The sequence below is a fragment of the Eutrigla gurnardus genome (assembly GCF_963514095.1).
Source record: "Eutrigla gurnardus genome assembly, chromosome: 12".
Classification (NCBI taxonomy): domain Eukaryota; kingdom Metazoa; phylum Chordata; class Actinopteri; order Perciformes; family Triglidae; genus Eutrigla; species Eutrigla gurnardus.
This window is the reverse complement of record NC_139926.1, coordinates 14636603-14652127: the sequence shown is the minus strand read 5'-3', so window position 1 is coordinate 14652127 and position 15525 is coordinate 14636603. Positions and strand designations below refer to the sequence as shown.

General features: G+C 42.5%; 2 protein-coding genes across 2 annotated transcripts in view; one reads left to right on the top strand and one right to left on the bottom strand.

The window, feature by feature from the left end:
* Nucleotides 1-3143, bottom strand: part of cps1 (carbamoyl-phosphate synthase 1, mitochondrial) — a 43570-nt gene extending 40427 nt beyond the window's left edge. Inside the window, exons 1-7 of the mRNA XM_084023778.1 lie at nucleotides 2943-3143; nucleotides 1781-1890; nucleotides 1497-1641; nucleotides 657-746; nucleotides 514-570; nucleotides 326-418; nucleotides 143-232 (exon numbers count right to left, since the gene is read on the bottom strand). Of these exons, the coding sequence (XP_083879904.1) occupies nucleotides 143-232; nucleotides 326-418; nucleotides 514-570; nucleotides 657-746; nucleotides 1497-1641; nucleotides 1781-1890; nucleotides 2943-3068 (711 nt within the window). The 5' untranslated portion in view covers nucleotides 3069-3143. The remainder of the gene's footprint in view (nucleotides 1-142; nucleotides 233-325; nucleotides 419-513; nucleotides 571-656; nucleotides 747-1496; nucleotides 1642-1780; nucleotides 1891-2942) is intronic.
* A 7404-nt stretch (nucleotides 3144-10547) lies between these two features.
* Nucleotides 10548-15224, top strand: myl1 (myosin, light chain 1, alkali; skeletal, fast). The gene is made up of 6 exons (XM_084022060.1): nucleotides 10548-10796; nucleotides 11555-11582; nucleotides 13060-13203; nucleotides 13845-14018; nucleotides 14127-14204; nucleotides 14666-15224. The coding sequence occupies exons 1-6, from the start codon at nucleotides 10653-10655 to the stop codon at nucleotides 14692-14694; spliced, it is 597 nt and encodes a 198-aa protein (XP_083878186.1). The 5' UTR covers nucleotides 10548-10652; the 3' UTR covers nucleotides 14695-15224.
* Nucleotides 15225-15525: the final 301 nt, after the last annotated feature.

Genomic DNA, 15525 nt, shown 5'->3' with positions numbered 1-15525 from the left:
ATTATCATCTAATATTCTCCAGGTCCAGGTGTTCTAGATTTGTGCAGAGGTCATTTTGGGCTACATCATAATAACATAATTTCTAAGTGTGTAAACTAATGGTGATGCACAATCCATAAGGGTGTTAATTCGTTTTTCTCACCTTCACCAGTAGGCGGATGATGTTATGTTTAATACCACAATCAACAGCCACCACTTTTATTGGGTTTCCTTTTCCAAAAACCTTGGTTTCCTAGGGGGTGGAGGGACACAGACAAGAGAGGTTTACACCATTTGGGAAGAACACCTGTTTTGGTGTGTTAATATAATAGTAAGCAGCTGTTACCTTGGTTGAGACCTCTTCTACCATGTTTTTCTGGTTGGGGTCAGATATCTCAACAGGCTGCCCATCGAATTCAATCTTTCCCAAAGCTGTGCCCTAAGTTTTTATGTCGCAAGAAAAATGACAGTGAGTTATCAAAACCAATCTATTTGTAAAATATGTAGCAGTTCATTCGTTTGAGTTTCCAGTACCTTGTCTCTGATTATCTTGGTTAGCATTCTGGTGTCTATGCCAAACAGCGCAGGAACCTTTAAAGAAGGAAAGTCACATTTGTAAATTCACCACCAGCAGAGTCCTACTCTCCACTCTGAGAATTGGTCATTTGGATCCAAACCTTCTCTTCATGTAGCCATTGTCCCAAAGACTTGACAGAGTTCCAGTGGCTGAATTCATGACTGTAGTCTTGAACAAGAAGACCAGATACCTAAAAACATCAAAGCACAACACCAACCTTGAAAAAGTAAACTAAAAGGGGCACCATGTCCCTCATTACATTTACTGCATAGGTTCAAAACTAAGCTCTTCCCCCGCATGTGTTTGGTGTCTAGAGCTGCCACAAAATCTTAACATGCGTGTGGCCTTCAGAAAATGCTAGAATACCCCGAGGATGGAAGAAAAAGAAAACTCAGAGAAACCTGCTCTGGTCAATACCACTAACACATTACCTTTACTGTCCATGTTGTCTTAAATTTAATTAAAATTGTAATACTTTCAGTACCAAGGCACATTCACGTCATTCCAAATAACAGACTGTGAAAATCAAACGGCAACTTACATAGCATATGCTGACTTAATAGCCTTTATAGTTATTATAGGATGAATATATTATCGTTGACAATAGTGAATTAATTGCTTTTTTGTAACATGTTTAACCACAATAATAAATAAAACAGCTTACTTACATTTGCCTTTATTTTCCCCTTAATTCTTCTATTTTTTCACTTTATTTATTATGATTTATTTCATATTTATTTATATGATGTGAAGCACTTTGAGTCTGCCTTGTATATGAAAGGTGCTATACAAATAAAGTTGCCTTGCCTACATTATGCCGTAATTTCCATAATCGATTGCATTTATGCAACATGAGCTAGATGACTTTTGGGGTAAAATCCAATGTGCTCTCTAAGGGGGCGAGGGTGGGCACAGGTATCCCCAATGCTGAGTTTCATACCTGGATGCGCTCTGACTCCATATGTTTCCTGAGGCCCAGCTCGTCCAGCTCCTCGCTGTTGGGGACCCCGTAGTTTCCCACAATAGGGTAGGTTAGGGTCAGGATCTGACCTCTGTAGCTGGGGTCAGTCAGGGCCTCAGGATACCTACATCAGGGAAACAGCAGGTCATTGTGACATGGTTGTCAAGCTCAAACCAAGGTCGACATTTTAGTATTTGGCACCAGACTTGTTCAAGCGCACACTTTTGTCTTAAATCTAATGTAGTTTGACTCTTCCTTCTTACCCAACCAGGCCAGTATTGAAGACAAGTTCCCCAGCTACAGAGGCATCATGCCCGAAGGAAAATCCTTTCATCCTGGTACCATCCTCCAAGACCAGGTGGGCCGTCTGGGCCTCAGAGTTAAAAGAGAGCAGGCAGATGACAGGATAAATCTCCCCCAAAAAGAATACATTCCCCCTTATTTGAAGCAAGTTTAGAAGAGACCAAAGTCAAAAGTTTGAAAAAGATGTGTGTTTTAGACTTTTGACTTTAGAAGTGATGGCAACCCTGTGAGACTCTAGGACTTCATCCTGAAACTGCAGGACAATGTGAATTGTGCTTTGAATGCTAAGGCAGATAATCACCCCCTCTCCCCCCCTCTCTCTCTCTCTCTCAGTGTGAAACGTCCAGCCAGTGGCATCACAAGAACCGGAACCAATTAATTACTACCAAATTGTCCTCAAATGCATCACAGATTCATACATAGCCTATTAATACGTACAGTTGCATTATGTTGAAGCTCAGTTAGCAGAAAGGCGGAAGTCGCACACATTTCAACTCTAATAACACATGAATTCCATCAGCTGCATGCTGAACATAGCAGTCTAGAAAGTTCACAATGTTACGTTTTGTGTGGTGAAACGCAGTGACGTTTTGCGTGTCTTCCACGAGGCCCAAACTGCATTCAAAATTAGGCAATATATTGCGTTCTTCCTTAATTGCGCAGGCACATACGTCAGACATAGTTGGATGACATTGAATTATTGAACCACATGTAGCCCCTGTCAATTCGGCACAATGACAACCTGCCGAACATAACTTACTTAAATACTGTTCCAACCTTTTCAATTGCCTCTCGCTGCTCCCCGCCGCCACCATGTTTCTAATTAAACAGCGTTTTAACCTCACACAATGTTAATTAAGTTAAAATACGTAGTTTTTGTTGTGCTGTCTCTATGCCGAATATAGGAGTAGCTCTTGCTGCTCTTGAAAATAAGGTTGCAGCAACTATAAATTCACACATCTGTGTAAAAGTAAAGTATCGCAGATTTCATGGGTTTTTCTGCGGAATTCCAGAGATGTGGCACACTGCGGCGTTAGCGCCGGAGCGGAAGTCTTGAAAGAGTTCGTTTGGTGTATTCACAAGCTGGCAGCTGCGGCTTTCACTCACACGTCGTTTTCTTACCTTCACGCTAAAAAGTTTGGTAGTTTGAAGCCTCGGCCAAGCCGACGCGTTCCCCAGTCTTCTGCCAACCAAACATCCCAGCCTCAGAGATTTAACTACGCTGTTAGCTAACAAGATTCGCGTCATGTTAGCCTAGCCGTGAATGAGAAACGTCTCGATGTTACAAGCAGTAAATGTTTGCCGTGTCTTACAAACTGTACATTTAGGCTACGTGTCAATTCGGAAGACAGTTGATTGAATGAGTTTCGAGCTGCTCCGCGTGTCAATACAGGCGGTTCAACTGGTGGCTTCGGAGGCTGAGCGAGATTGGCCGTGCTGGCGTTGTTTTCCTCCGCGCGTGAAGCGCACCGCGTTGTGATTGGTCTCCGGGGGGAAAAACGCCTACTCTGTCAAACGAGGGATGAACGGGATTCACAGATCTGTTTAAATTACAAAACACACATGGTGCAAAGTGAGAACAATGAAGAGTTCTGCAGGCCAAAGAGGTTTAATTATTTCCGTGGTGCCAATGTTTTAACCTTATATAACCCTCACCCATAGTCCTGATGTCTTTATATTAGTTCTCCACAGACGTTGTATTTTATTTGTATTTAGGTTCATTTTGAAACTTCATATAGGGCCTAGTCTTTCTGAAGAAAATGCTGAAATTCTCTTTCATTCTTCAACTGCTCTCTTTTATTCTGATTCAACACTGATGCCTGTAGAAAAAGTGCTGTCCACACATGAGGAAATGTTGATTACAACCTACCTTTTTAGGACATTGACAAGAAACTAAAAGAAAGTGCATGTCCAATGAGAATGAATGCACCTGCTTGCAGTAAACTTGTGTGTAGTGCTTTCAGTGCAACAAACTCTTTACCCCCCCCCCCTTTTTTTCCCCCCTTTGAGGCCAGTTGCCTGCAAAAGAAAAGGCAAACTGACCATGGTCAGGCTGCATGGTGGTGGGATTAGAGCCGTGTGTGTATTTGCTGATCACTGCAACACTGGTCCTCTGTGGAGAAGGCTGCCTGACTGCCACTCTGCTGGGTTCAGCAGTCTGAACAAAGTGGGTGTGAGTAATAGGACTTGTGTGGATCAGGAAATACCTCCACACTCCAGAAATTGGACTTGATAAAATAGACTGTAATATATAGGCCTATATATATATACCGTATATATATATATATATATATATAAAGCTATTAGGGATTGCAAATCATTCAGCATTCAAATGTGAGGAGGTACAGCATGTCACCGAATTCACTTACATTTAAGTTATTTATCTACTTACGTAATTAATTTCTGTTTTGTGTAGGTCCTCCGCATTTGCCTACATTCCCTTGTTAACTACAGATCACCTTCCCTTTGTCTAAATTCAGTCTGCGCTCCTGTTCGGTAGATCTGTGGAGCACTGGTGACATCCAGTGGTAACGTTTGCTAACAAGGTACAGAGGCACTTTGAGTCAGTTAACAGTATTGCAGTGGCACGCTTGATGCATATAGGTGACAGTGCAGCTCCATATATATGAGTTATAGTAACAACTGAGAGGCCTCTAGTATCATTTAGCTGCCAGCGTAGCAGAAGCTTTAACAGCTTTACAGTTAACATGACACCTGCATTGATGTCCACATTTGTGTCATTATGTCATGGAAGTGCTGCATTAAAGTAAAGGCTAGCTCTGTATTTACACTGGTATTTATTCTCCCCTAAGTACCATTACTCTTCCTGCTACTGAAGACCTGATGAGTGCTGGTCCAACAGACAATATTTAAAAGAAGGCTATAGGTTAAGTGACACAAATGGTTAATGCTAAACCAGTCAAGCAACTGAATCATTATTGGGCTCTGATGAGGGATGTTTGTCCAAAACTTCATAATTCACCTAATACTGTAACACTATATATATTCCCAGGCGTTCTACCTACACTATTGTAAACTCTGCACACAAACTTAAATAAGCATATTTTATTAATGATTTTCTATTTCTAGCTTCAAACAGTGATGCCCTTAATAAGCAGCACTGGCTACTAACTGTCAATAATAAATCAAATACAGGGAAAAATTGCTCAGTGATGATTGGGAGACTGTGCAATGTACTATATGGCCCTTTATTATGGGCAGGGCTGTGATTAGCTGCCCTCTAAATTCCTCCACTGATTGGCCAGGATGTGGACTAATGAGCTCCAGTGTCTGTCCTCGGCAGACTGACCCCACATTGTCTGCGGTTTGAAGAGCGAGTTTCAGATGGTGGCTGAGCTTAAGAGAGGACGTGAATAGACAGGCAGTCTCCCTCGCCTTTCTCTGTGCCAGGTTTCCAAGCACAGTCTCGGCCCTGAGATGACAGAAATAATGAAATAATGGATCGTTGTTTCAAGGATCTCGGATGATGTTTGTTCAGTGCAGGATTAGAATGACAAACAGGTTTGAAAAGATTGGCACTTTATATATCGTTCTGAGTCAAGACGAGCCAAGTTCATCTGTGTTTCATCTTTAAAAGTCATTCAAAGGGGCTAGACATCATTCATAAACAGGTTCAGCAGGTGAATACCGTTTTCGGTGCAGTACAAAATATGAATGAATAGCCCCGCAATAAAAGGTGATGGTAACCAGTAAAGGTTTCAGCCTCGATTTGAGTTGGAGATGACTTCCAAGTTTTCTGGAACTGCTTCTCCATAAATAGTTTGGACTCATATGACTTGAGAAGTCTGGATGGTTCATAACGTAGCAGTGGATGGGAAGTGCATTTTGGCCTTTAATTATTTGGTACTTGTTATAAATCAATAGTAGTTATTGTCAAAACAATTTTTTATCACACAGTCAGTCCACAATTTTTCGACCTGGAGTGAACTGCTCCACTTTCAGAGTTGGTCGAACCTGAATTTGTTCTGTAATAGCGCATCTTTGCTGGCTTTATAGAGACATAGAAGCAGTACTAGTAGAAGTAGTAGAAGTATTATCCCATGATGTATGGCCATATCCTTGGTCCAGAAGTAAGCCCAGTTCTAGATCATGAATATCCTAATAATAATAATAATAATAATAATAATAAATAAATAATTCTCAATTGCATTTAAACATAACATTTTGTTATTCCATTCAATTTCCCTTTATATTAATGAAATGAACCACCAAAAGGGTCTGTAACTATGAGAAAGTGCTTTGTTTGTGTAACAGGGTTAACATGCATACTATTATCACCATCTTTAGAATTGTACTTTGCTGCCATCCTGATACCGCGTCACAGTATGTACTTTCAAGTGAGAAGAGGAGCCACACACAGCGTCACCACTCTTGTTTTGGATGATGGCAACTCCAGCCTCCAGAGTTGTAAAAGGAAGACATCAGCTGGGGAACGAGAGGAGGAGACATGTTCATTTAGGCTGGCATTGGATTCCCTTCCTCTGTCGTGAGGTAGTGTCCCCAATAAAAAAAGGGCAGTGAGTACCTTTGTTTAGCCTGGCCCCATCTAATTCCTGTGTGGCCAGTGGAGGGCTTATGAGAGAGCGAGAGAGGGAAAGAGCGCAGGCATCAGCCCCCTTAAGGAGCCATGGCCCCCGCTCTTAGAAATCCCAAGAAACTTCACACCTCTCTGTGGAGACTATAAATAGGCTCCATCTGTGCCCCGGGGCTCAGTTACAGCCTCATTCCTTTTGGTATGGTTGGAGGGCAGGGGAAGGAAGCGCTCGGGGTTTGAAAAGGGGGTGGGCGGTGAGGGGTGGTGCTGGACAGAAGCAGGGTCCAAAGCCTACTCTCTAGTTATCACAGATGAGTGACTGGGTGACCTCTGCTGCATTTCTTGTGGCAAAGGAAGTCCATCGGTGCTTCTGTCATTTCCTTCCCGACAGCAACTCTCCCGACGCTCCGACTCATCATGGAAGCGAAATTCCAGTGACCATGTTTGGACCCTCACACCATTTCATGAATCGTACTTAACATAGGAGGTCCCCGAGGTTGGGTCAGCCCTGTGTCTCAAAATCAATCCTTTCTCTTTCACAGAAACTTGCTTGTACTGCTCACGGTCCTCATGGCAATTCTGTAAGCTGAGGGGGTTGATTCGAAAGATCACCATGAATGCATTGCAGCAAGCAGTCATAAGTGCTTCAGATCATACCGTCATTCCTGAGAGGAGACAGTTATAGCGCCTGTCCTAAAGCAAACCCCCTACCAACACCACCAAAGGACAAAGCTAGGGGGCGAGGAGGTGACATGGAAAAGATAGATCCAAACAGACTAGTTTGCAAAAGAATATCCCCCAAAAGCCATCTATCAATTCTTCACTCTAAACTGACACATTCCAAGAAGATGATGAAAATCAGCCTAGTTTACCACATCCTCTGTTTCATTCGATTAACATATTTTTCATCCCTGCATGTGAGATCTAAGCCTGCAGCATCCCCCGCTTATAGCTGCAATTTTTTCTCCAGAATGTTCATGCAAATCAGGTGAAACTGATTTGAATAAAATGAAGTAGACGGCTAAGAATCGTATTTTCTTTAAATGCGCCCCATTTGTGCTGTTCTATTTTGTTCTCCACTGTGGGTCGTCGCTTCCTGTTACCGTTTACTGATGCTTAAACATCCCAATTTCCCCGTAGTGATCACTGATGTTTCGTCCCATCTTATTCCTGTCAGGCTCAACATAATATGCACCATAATGTTTGAAACACAGTCATGTGGGGAGATAAACCGACTTCAAACCGTTGTGCACGGAAGGCAATATGGGCGTCATTATGTCGTGAGTGCATAACAAATGACTTTTTCTACCATAATTTTTACAAACACTTTTTTTGGCTCCTCTCTAAAGGAAAAAAAAATAATCATGACTGGTTGAATTAGAAAAGGGCTGAAGAACCACGTGTAGAGCATGTGTTGACCAGCTGACCCGACCTCTAAAAGAGGAGCAAAGTTCAACTAAATATCAATAACTCTGACAGCTGTCATTCATAGGTCCTAACTAGGATATTTATAGACTTGTATTGTTTGAGCTTAGAAGACGACAGACACTTGCATAACATCGTTATGAAGAAGTCATGTTTCCTTTACAGGTGATTGCCTTGCACATAGATGCAACTCACTACTAGCAGATGCAGTGAGTGTAAGAGTGTCAAATCTGGAGCTTGCTGTATTCCCATAAACGTGTAGACAGACCACTGGATGATGAATGTTAGCTTTGAAATGCTTAGGCTAGAGATGTAGCATTTAACGTAATGCTACTGAGAAGTGTCTGCATAAAAAAAACTCCAATCAGTCAAAAGTGTTTTTCGCTTTTTTTTTCGGAGGGCCTCAAGCGTAAAAACAAAGGCTTCACTAAATGACACCAGAAGTCCCATAACCTCTGACCCCTGGCCCTTTGAATTGAATATCCTCTTCCTCTTTCCTCACTCTGCCCATCATGGATGGCAATGGTAGTCACAAAGGGTGGTTGTTGAAATGGATCTTCACAAGGCATGTGTCGCTGTTTGTGGCCTTTACTGTTCAGACGAAGGCCCCTTCCACCCTTTAAAAGGTCTGACCTCACATCTCCAGTATGGCTTCCCCAAAGGAACAGGACTCTTGATGATGAATAAGTAAATGGTTACATGTCTATCCTGAAGGAGAAGACTGTTTATCATCACTAATGGGATACTTAGAATGACCCAGTAACAGTACACCAAAACATATTTAGAAACCTGTTTAGTGAGGTTGCTGGAGCAAATGTGAACTTATTTGCCCGCTGAGAAGGGCTTTTTGTTATTTGTCATGGGAAATGGCTCTGAAGTTACAATGAAGGTTCAGTGTGTTAATATTTCTAGAACATTGCTCCTGATTTAACAAGCAACTCATACATACAGTAGAAGTCGCACAATAAAACTTGTTACGCTTGATTGTAAAATAAACTTCCTGTTTTTGTTTTCTTGGTATCACATCTAAGCCAAACGCTCCTGTGCTGCTCAATCTATTAAGACTCTATAGTGGTGCTCAGAATGGAGAGGAGCACAGGTGCAAAGACCGAGGCAGAGCCTCTATAGGGAGAGGGAGCGACGGGAAGTCAGAAGGTGCAGTGGGGTGCCGGGGGTGAGCCCTGATGACAGCTGAGGGACCGAGGCTTTCTCTGGCTTGCCCTCGCAGAGATGGGGTCAGTGTGAAGGGAGGGGGGGGGGGGGGGGGGGGGGGGGTGCAGGGTGGAGGAATTTATGCAGTTCCTTCATCACCAGGCTCTGTCATGTTGGGGGGGGGGGGTTGGCTGCACCGCTGGCACCAGGAGACGGATATAGACAAGAATTAAGGAGACAGAATTTGCACTCTTTGCCTTGTCTGGGTTACTGACATCAGCAGCTGAAAGCTCCAATACATCTCCATCGCCCTGCACTTCTACGTCACATCCGTCCTGGGAGTGGTGGTGACTCATCCCTCCATGCACACAACCAAACTGAACACAGGTGCTTCACACAGTGACTGAAATAAACAGTGGCTGACTATTAGAGCTCACACACACCTGTCCACCTACAGCCTGGTTCTTTTCTTACATTTCTTCTCATGTTTTCCACACGGCTTGGCACTAATACATTTTATTCAAAATGTGTTTGTTTCATCACTTCTCTAAAGATAGAAGATGCTCATACTGAGTAATATATTCAACCACCTGTGTTCCTATGGCAACACCAGTACATTAAATGCAGATATGATGTGTCATTGTATACACACTTCATTCATATTGACCAACAATTCTTTCTTTCTTTCTTTCGACAAATTACTAATTGTAAGTCGCTTTGGACAAAATGCTAAATGCCCTAAATGTAATTGTAATGTTGTATCACAATAGGGCAAAGTCACACAAAAATAATAATAGTAATAATAGTTATTATTTAATAATAATAATAATAATATAATTAAATAATAGCCTATATTGATATAATGTTATACCTTTCGAAACTGTATGATGCAAGCTGTCAAAATGAGGCATGACTCCAAATCTGGCTTCAATGATGAAGGTAGATAAAGTCTTCAAACTGGGTGAATGAACAGAGTTCACTCACCAAGGCTACAATACATGTCATATTTACACTGATATTATAGTTATAGAGCTCAGGGCATACTGACGACTGGGACCTCTTTTCTGGGAAACCCTCCTCGCCTTATTTCCAGTATCTTCTTTCCATTCATTGAAACATAAATTACATGGCAGAGACTGATGTTTACCGCACTGAGTAAGACTTCACATTTGACAAAACTCTCTCAATCTTTGTGCTATTTATCGCATAATATTATAGGGGTTGAAATGGGTCCAACATAATTCCTCTTTTTACATCTAAACATTCTAAAGCGCTGAAAACGCTGATCATAGGGCCGAAGGTTGTGCGTAATGGTGCGTAAGGCTGTGCGTAAAAGAGGAACTGATCGGTCCTGGGCCACAGGAAACCTCGTGTCCTCAGGTAAACTTTCACGCCCTTCCCCGTGTTTTCGTTTTTGATTAGAGATATAAGGCGCAAATAAACACTTTCTGGAGCGCAGCCCGATACTCCATGTTTAGAGAGGACCCCTCCACACGCACACCCCTTCCACCCGCCATCCAATCCTTACACGGGGACCGCGTTGACGGGGGTCAAGAGGAAAAATAGCCTCATATATATACGCCCCAGGGGTGATTTCTTGCTTCGAGTCCCCTCCACTCTGTGCTACGCTCCTTGTGTTGTCATCCGAACCGGGAATTGTCTGTGCTCCAGGAACAAAGTACTTCTAACTATCCGCTGAAATGGCACCCAAGAAGGACCCCAAGGCACCGGTCAAGAAGGCCGAACCTGCAAAGAAGGCCGAACCTGCAGCTGCACCTGCACCTGCTCCGGAGCCGGCACCTGCTCCCGCAGCGCCTGCCGCTGTCGACCTGTCCGCCGTCAAGGTACAATGACCGTGAACGCATGAGTAGTGCACAAGGGAGGGATGGAGATTGGATGATGGGAAGCTGGGATGTCAGTTTTCCATTCCTACTGAGAATTGCATGACAGATGTAGACCTTATAGTGGAGGCGAAAGTACTGTTTGATTGATATTCCACACATCTGAAGGAGGGGCATGGCAGAGGATTTATAGGTGTTGTATTTACCGTGCAAATCCACCATATCCTTGAAAACAGTGGTGGCTGTGGTCACGTTGAGGCCAGGTACAACATTACAACGAGAGTTGACACAATTATATGAACAAATATTACAATTATATGAACAAATATTACATGAGTTCAGGAGAGTAGCAGCAAGTTAGAAGGACTACAGTAGAGTTGTATGGATGACTCAGGATTACTGGAACCATGGAGAGCTCACCATGGTTTAGACCACGCCCCCAAACCTTTATTGGACTAAGAGAATTGTGACTAATGTGCATGGCTATGCAGGGTGACACCAAATGTGGACATGTTAATGTAGCTAAACATGGACCCCCCCCCCCCCCACAGATCGGTTGCCTCTATGTGAAGTTAATTTTGGCAAAGAGACAAGTTTAATCCTAGTGTAGGCATGATTAATTGATATTAATGTTAAGTGTAAATGCCTGATTATGCTGACCTTTTCAATACTGGTGGTGGCGCTGTCGGTTAAATGGCATGTCAGATCTTAAAACTCACTCATGTGTTGTAGTAATATGGATGCTTTGTGTTGGCTTCTAGGTGGAATTCAGCGCAGACCAGATCGATGGTAAGTAGACCTCATTTTACCTTTGCTACCCTGTGACACTCCATACAGCCCATTCAACTCAACTCGTGCTTGTCTGGACAATCAGAAAAGCCACCAATATAATAACTCACTATGCAAGACCATGCAGATGAAGATGATGGTCACTGAATGGTCATTTTTTTATGTTTTGACATTCTTGATATCCCTTGGTTGGAATACATAAACTGGAAAATATACACCACAACATCCCCAAGATGGTTGCTTTAAAATCAAATCCTAGTTTATTGGCTGAATGCCTTGCTCAACACAAGCTGATGCTAGTTATGACCATCAAGAGCAAATCAAACACATACTGTCAAATAGCTGGTTTGAAATATAATTCAGATGAACCATAGCTGGGCACCTTTAATGTAGAGGGTTTCATTGAATAAAAACGCAAATTAGTTCAGCCAGTGTCCTGATACTTGTTGGTAAACCATAGTTCAGAGGAATAGTTCAGTTACAGTGTACAGTTAAACCCCCCCTACGTGCACCTGGTCCCATCTGACCCTGGACAGGACACCACCTGACCAGACCTGTCGTCTGGCTGCTTGTTACGCTGCAGTCAGCATTCCTGACGTTTACTCCACTCACCCACAGAGGGCCTTGCCTTTAAAAGGAGGGGGCTCATATTCTCAGCTATGTTTATCAATTCCAAGGTGGTCTTTTAAAAGAGCCTGCAGCGCCGCTGAGAGAGAACGAGGGAGATCGAGAGAGAGAGAGAGCCAGAGAGACAGCTGCGATAGAAATAGTACGAGTGATGACAGAGCTCAGCAGGAGTGGTCCATGAAACCACAACCTATAGAGACGTCTTGCCCTTGTTATCCAGTATGTTGCCCTTCATGTATGTTTCCCCTTGTCAGTTTGCAGAGGAGCTGTCTCCATCTGCTGGCAGGTGGAGGTAGCCACAGCTATCCTTGGTGAACTGCAGCCATGGGAAAACACATTTAAAATGCAGAGTGGAAAATGCAGAGATAGATTTACTACGAAACAAAATATATCAATTCTTCAAAAATATATTTTGTAGCTGGAGCTGCATTGATTATTATACCTTAAATGGTGTTAATTATTAAAGGGTCAAAACCAAACGCCGGCTCTGTAGTACCATTAACGTTTGCATTCTCTTACATGCTTGGCACACGGGAGAAGTTTCAGTTGCTTGGAATTTGCCACCTCACCACTAGAGGCTGCCAAAACCTACACACTGAAACTATATACTTGAATATGTTGAAATACATAAATAACAAAAAACATACAAATTAGTTTAACAAAAGTTTAAAAATGAAATATAAAATGGGGCTGAATCAAGCGATATTATGAGAAATATTATGTTATACAAAAGTATGATATCACAAAGTGAAGTTTAGGTATCCACACACTCATTTCTTAGAAACGGAAATCAGCTAATGGATATTCGATCAATTAAGTGATGGTATCCTCTCCTTCCTCCGCTCTGCAGACTACAGGGAGGCCTTTGGTCTGTTCGACAGGGTGGGTGACAACAAGGTGGCTTACAACCAGATCGCTGACATTATGCGCGCTCTAGGACAGAACCCCACCAACAAGGAGGTGACCAAACTGCTGGGAAACCCCTCTCCTGACGGTAAGAGACATATTCACCATTGGCGCTTTGTTTGTTTGTCATTACAGTCGAGTTTTAAACATTACATCGTTTGAGATACTTTTGGATGTTTTGTCATATTTGTTATGTTTAAAATGTGCTAATTTCATGCAAAAAATATTGTTAAAATACTCCCAAATCATTTAATTCTTCTTAGGACTGAAAGGTGACTGCAGTCGACATAAAAGATACTACGTCTAGTCTTTCTAATGATAATTAATGATTTTGCAGTGTCCGTATTAGCGTAAATGTTACTGCTTCATCTGTGTTGATGTGTGTGCAGTAAAACGTTTTCATTTATCTCTGGTGTTCATGGTAGCAGTTTGTTTTTCTTCTTTATAGTGGGTATGTATTATATTTACTTTCCTTTCCTTTGAAATCAGGTATTCAGTTTAGTTCAATTCAAACATTTTGCTTTGTAATATCATTAAAAGGCAAATTATGTTCTTGATGTGTGATCAGTCACTGACACTTGTAGAGAAGTAGCACCGGTAGTCGAAAGGCGGAGATATATAATTGATGCTGAAAATGTGGTGACCAGAATGTTGTCCCTGTGGTGGCTGTTGTCTCAAACCTGCCTGGCTCCTTCTTATGGACCGTCATGCCCGTCTCCTCTCATGCAGACATGACCAGCAAGAGAGTAGATTTCGAGGGCTTCCTGCCCATGCTCCAGTCCATCATCAACAACCCAAACAAGGCAGGATTTGAGGACTACGTTGAGGGTCTGCGTGTCTTTGACAAGGAGGGCAACGGCACAGTGATGGGTGCTGAGCTGCGTATTGTTCTGTCAACACTGGGTGAGCGAGGCCAAGGGCACCCGTGTGTCTCTATATGAATGTGTGCTCGTCACTATACAGTATGTGTGTGTGTGATTAAAACGGGTCGTCCTCTGTCTCCCCCTACAGGAGAGAAGATGACTGAGGTTGAGATTGATGCTCTCATGGTAGGACAAGAGGACGAGAACGGCTGTATCAACTACGAGGGTGAGCCACAAACAACCTGACCTACATATTCACACGTGAAGTTCAGTTTACTTAAATATCAGGCAGTCAGTCTTCTTTGGCTCTGGAGGGAGATTTAAAAAAAAATAAAAATAAAAAACCCTGCTGATGTCACCATAAGGAAATATGATGCTTCGATTTCGACCAATCCTTTTTAATTGCCTTTTGCTGCTTCTTAAAATGGAAGTGCATTACTAAATGATGTGTGAGATAAGATAGTATTATTAAATGATCTAATAAAGTGAATATACAGTATTTTGTACCGTGCATAAACCAGACCAAAGACATCTTATTAATATCTAAACTGTTTGATGTCATGTATGGATATGCATTTCAAGCCTAACAACTTCATTTTTTGGATAATAAACGTAGTATTTTTCTTGCTCACTCATTTTGCCTCTCTTCTGTCCCCTTCTGTGTGCTGCCCTGGTCTTCATCTGCAGCCTTTGTCAAGCACATCATGTCTGTGTAAGGACCCTGCCACTGCCGTGGCGAGCATCGCATTTGTGCAGACCCCATGGTGTCAGGACATCCACTCGCTGTTTCCTGTGACACCTGAGGAAGCATTGGAACAAAGGACTATGAGATGTCGTTTCCTGAACCCTTTTGTTTTGTTCCACACTTTTTTCCCCCTTTTGTCCAAATGGTGCTTTTTTTCTCCTCTCCTCCTCCCTCCTGCTGTACGGGGAAGATGTCCTGATTTCCCACGAGATGTTTCTTTCCTCATCTTCACCCAAGCCCCCCCTCCCCCCCCCCTGTCTCATTTGGGAATTTCTATCATGACAGGGTTTTCAAAATGGAACAGTGATGGAGGGGAAGGTGAGCTAAAGGTGAACAGCCCCTCCTGTCACTTCCGGTCTTTCTGGCTCTCTTATCTGCCAGCGGAGTGGCTGGTTCGGCCCAGGACTGGCCGTCAAAACAAAATACACTCCTCACCCAACCCATCCCTAGGTCTTAACTTATTGTATCCTCTGTTACAATAAACCTTTTCACAAACTCCCATTTTAGTTCCAAATTTCTGACTCTATTTTATTTGCGTTAACTTCTTATTTCCTATTAACTCTGCAAAAGAAAGCAAACTTCTAAATATTAACGATATGTCTTATGATATAAATAGAAAACAGTACTCAGTATCACTTTTTGTCCTTTTTATTGTCATTAATTATTGTAATTGGTGTCATATCAACAAGAGAAAAACTGCGTACATCTACTTGACCTTTTAAATACATTTACAGTTGCTGTAGGTTGGAGCAAGAGGACGGTAAGGGGGGGCACACAGAGATGGGGTATGCAGAAAAAACAC

Coding starts and splice junctions, on each gene's coding strand:
- myl1 (XM_084022060.1), top strand. CDS start 10,653: ATGGCACCCAAGAAGGACCCCAAGGCACCGGTCAAGAAGGCCGAACCT. Junction 10,797..11,554: donor TCGACCTGTCCGCCGTCAAG/GTACAATGACCG, acceptor GTTGGCTTCTAG/GTGGAATTCAGCGCAGACCA. Junction 11,583..13,059: donor CAGCGCAGACCAGATCGATG/GTAAGTAGACCT, acceptor TCCGCTCTGCAG/ACTACAGGGAGGCCTTTGGT.